The 3,541-nt window shown below is 45.9% G+C and overlaps 1 protein-coding gene across 1 annotated transcript; it reads left to right on the top strand.

The window, feature by feature from the left end:
• The first annotated feature begins 328 nt into the window (after positions 1 to 328).
• On the top strand, positions 329 to 2,895 carry TSTD1 (thiosulfate sulfurtransferase like domain containing 1). The gene is made up of 4 exons (XM_082480313.1): positions 329 to 437; positions 610 to 783; positions 996 to 1,155; positions 2,487 to 2,895. The coding sequence occupies exons 1-4, from the start codon at positions 353 to 355 to the stop codon at positions 2,548 to 2,550; spliced, it is 483 nt and encodes a 160-aa protein (XP_082336439.1). The 5' UTR covers positions 329 to 352; the 3' UTR covers positions 2,551 to 2,895.
• The last annotated feature ends 646 nt before the right edge of the window (positions 2,896 to 3,541 follow it).

Raw genomic sequence — 3,541 nt, 5'->3', positions numbered from 1 at the left:
CCTTAAAAGCCAAAGCCTGTCAAAACCAGGGGTGGCAGTTGTTGCCCTCAGAGCGCACTGCGGCTGTCAGGGGACTGTGGCAAAGGTGAAGGCGGTGCAGGCCAGTGCTAAAATCACCTTTTCTCCTCAGGTTTTGAAATTACTCTGGATTCACTAGGCGGGGGGGTGGGGGAATATACTGGTTTTAACTCAGCCTGGCTACGCCCGGTGGTGCTTGCTGACTCCCAGGCCGGAGCGAGGCCTCCGGGCCTTTGAGGAGAAGGCGGCGCCGCTCGGGGTGCCGTCTCCTCCCCCGCCAGCGGGGCGGGCGGCAGGGAGGGCCCGAGCGGTCGCCATTTTCAGCGGCGGGCTGATGAGGGCCGGGGGCTGGGGCTGGTGGCGGGCGGCGCGGGCCCTGCGGGCGGCGAGCGGCGGCTGGGGGCGGGCGGCAGCGCCCGGTGAGGCGGGGGCCGCCGCCGGCGGGGGGGGGGCGGACGGAGTGGCGGCGGAGGGCGGTTTGCCGGCGCGCAGGGGGAAGCCCCGTGTGAATATGGCGGAGGTTCTGAGGGGCGATGGTGTTCCCCGAGAGCGGGGCCGGCTGTGGGCTCACGGACTGCCCCTCTCTGGCAGGTCCCGGGGCGGTGGGTGCTGCCAGCCGCCGCAGCCTCTGTGCCGGCGGGGCGCCCAGCCTTTCCTACCAGGAGCTCAAAGACTTGAAGAAGGCCAACGTCCTCCATATAGACGTGCGGGAGAGGTGGGAGATCGACAAATTTGGGAAAATCCCGGCGTCCATCAACATACCGTGTGAGTTGGGTGTTGCCCTGTGCTTTGACAGTCTCGTCTGCAGGCAAGTGGCGGTGGCAGGGCACAGAGGAGCTGTGGGAGACGGCCGTAGTGTGGTGTGAGAGGCTAAACTTCTCCTCCAGAGGAATTGGAAAGAAGTCTCACAGTGTGAGCCTGTCTGTGGATGGAGAATAAATGAGACTTTTTTTTTTTTTTTCTTCTGTATTTCACAGTGGGTGATTTAGTGGAAGCGCTACAAATGGACCCAACGGAGTTCAAGGAGCAGTACAATCAAAAGATGCCAGCCAAGTCGGACCCTGTGGTTTTCTCCTGCTTGGCAGGAACGAGAAGTAAACAAGCACTCGGTTTTGCCACGTCCTTGGGTTTCAGCAGGTAAGCTGCTGTGTGTAGGGATGGCCTCCTCCTGTGGACCAGGCTGCTTAACTTGGCTTCTTATGGGCCAGGATAAAAATTTAAATGTGCAATATGAGCAGAGCAACTGGTATTTGAGTTAGACACCTCCTTGAGTCTCCACGGAACCTTGAAAGACACTGTTGGATGTTCCAGCAAAGTGAGGTGTATTGCCCTGTGAAACAACCCCTCAACAACTCTGCGCATGTGCTGCAGGTGATGCAATCTGCTGTAAGACCATGCTGCCACTGAAGGGTCCTTCTGCCTCTTGGGGCTCCCTTGCTGAGATGTTGCTTCCTTATACAGCTTCATAAGCACTAGTCCTGAGACGCAGGATGATTGGAAAGGTGAACTGCTCACCTTGGTAGAAGTACAGTCTTAAATTGCATTAAATAGTTTATGAAACCACACCCTTTGTTAAATTGCAGTTCCACCTGTACTGTTCACTGTTAACAAAGTACGCCCTCGCTTTCAGTAAAGCATTGGATTGTTTGTCAGGAGTAAAGCAATGAAGGCAATAGCTAAAAAGACAATGACATTGATAGAGTGAAAGCAAAAGCAGTGTTTGGTTGACAGAATTGTTACACCTGTGCCAGAAGGTGCCTGGCTAGCTTGAAGACTACAGATAGAATTTAAAAAATTGATTGTTTCATCATGTTTTCACTGAACTGCAATTCATGAATTGAAATATCCCTGCTAATTCTAGTCAAAAGTATGGAACCACATTCTTGTTTTATAAATACTTTGTTTTAATTAGTGCAAAATATCCTCCATTACCTGTTTTTCATGCTGCTTAATTGAAGGAGTTGGTATTGTTTTGCATGGTGGGCTTTTGTTTTCCAGAGCTTCATGCAGGCTTATGTCAGATCTATAGAGTATGTAGGTTTGCAAGGAAGTAAAGATCAGTGTGCTGCATTTATCTGAGGACATCTGAAGTATTAGACATAATAACATGTAAATTTCCCACCACAGTGAGTCTTTTCTGTCTTTTTTAAAAAAAAAAAAAGTGCCAAACTGTTTCATTGATCTGGCTGCTACAACTGACTTCATGTTTGATCTCCAGCGTTGTGTCATTTGGAAGAAAAGAGTTACAGAAAACACTGCGTGGAAGCAGGCAGCATTAGAGTACAAGGAGCATTGATTTGGCTCATTGAAGCTAGGTACAAGTGTATTTGATTGCAGAGAATTTCTGTATGTTTTTTTTCTCTGATTTTTTTTTTTTCATTTTGGTTTGTTTTTTTTTTTCCACGTCCTCTTGGATACCCTTTTCAAGAAGAGTCCTTCTTAACATTGTATCTTCTGCATATTTTCAGAGTACAGCAATATGCTGGCGGCTTTGAGGATTGGGTAAAACATGAACCTCCAGAGAAAAAATGAAGATGACTACCTCAACCCTTGCCCCATCAAGGCTTCAGGATGGTTTGTAGGTTTTAAAACTACGTGCATTCCACTTCCAGAATACAGCCTACTCCTGTTTTCTCTTGTAAATAGATATGCACCTCTAAATAGGCATGCATATCAACTGCTTGGTTTAACATATCTAAAGACTATGACATGAATAAAGGACATAAAATTCGTTCAACCTTTACTTTGGGCTATGTTTTTTGGTGAAAGTATGTGAAGGGAGCCTAAATGCTTATTATGTTTACTAAGATTTTTGTATGATGTAGTTTATGACTATTTAAACTAATGGTGATAGGACAAATAAAATTATCCTTTCCCAAATAACTGTGTTGGGTAGTTTGTTTATAATAGTTGCACTGCAGTTATTCTAATGGAATCAGGATAACTGCCCTAAGCACAAGTTTATTATATTTCATGTATAGCTGGAGTTTTAAAATAGTTGCTGTTATTAAAGAGAACGCATAGAGTACAAACTTTTAGGTTCGTACTACGTGATTGTAAGGCCAAAACTTCATTACTGGTCAGAAAATACAGAGGGAAACTGACCTGATGCTACAATACCTGCTGTTCAAAATGTGTGATTCCTTATTTTAAAAGCGTATCCATTTTTATACACAGAACTGCTTCTGAGCACAATGCTATACATTCAGTCAACAACTTCTTTTCCTTCAGCAGCTCAGTATCAAGTGAGAACTTGCCTATATTTTATTATTAGAGAGGTGTAATCATTTTAGGCTGGAAAATTTGAGGTGTCCAAGGAAGTTGCAAAACTCCATTCCTTCTTCTATGTACGTTAATTTGTGTGTCTTAAACTTTAAAAAACAAACCACCCCATCCCATCCCCACCTACAAATTTGCATAGTCATAATTTTAAGGATTTGTTTCTTTGGTTTTTAATGCTGTTAGCAGTTCAGGGGAACTAGCAAAGGTTTGCTTTGGCCTCTAGAAAATTTAAGTCCTAGCA

This window comes from Vanellus vanellus (assembly GCF_965231255.1).
Source record: "Vanellus vanellus genome assembly, chromosome: 3".
Taxonomy (NCBI): Eukaryota; Metazoa; Chordata; class Aves; order Charadriiformes; family Charadriidae; genus Vanellus; species Vanellus vanellus.
The sequence above is the reverse complement of the archived record's forward strand: the minus strand, read 5'-3'. Positions and strand labels throughout refer to the sequence as shown.

Coding starts and splice junctions, on each gene's coding strand:
- TSTD1 (XM_082480313.1), top strand. CDS start 353: ATGAGGGCCGGGGGCTGGGGCTGGTGGCGGGCGGCGCGGGCCCTGCGG. Junction 784..995: donor GGCGTCCATCAACATACCGT/GTGAGTTGGGTG, acceptor TGTATTTCACAG/TGGGTGATTTAGTGGAAGCG. Junction 1,156..2,486: donor ACGTCCTTGGGTTTCAGCAG/GTAAGCTGCTGT, acceptor GCATATTTTCAG/AGTACAGCAATATGCTGGCG.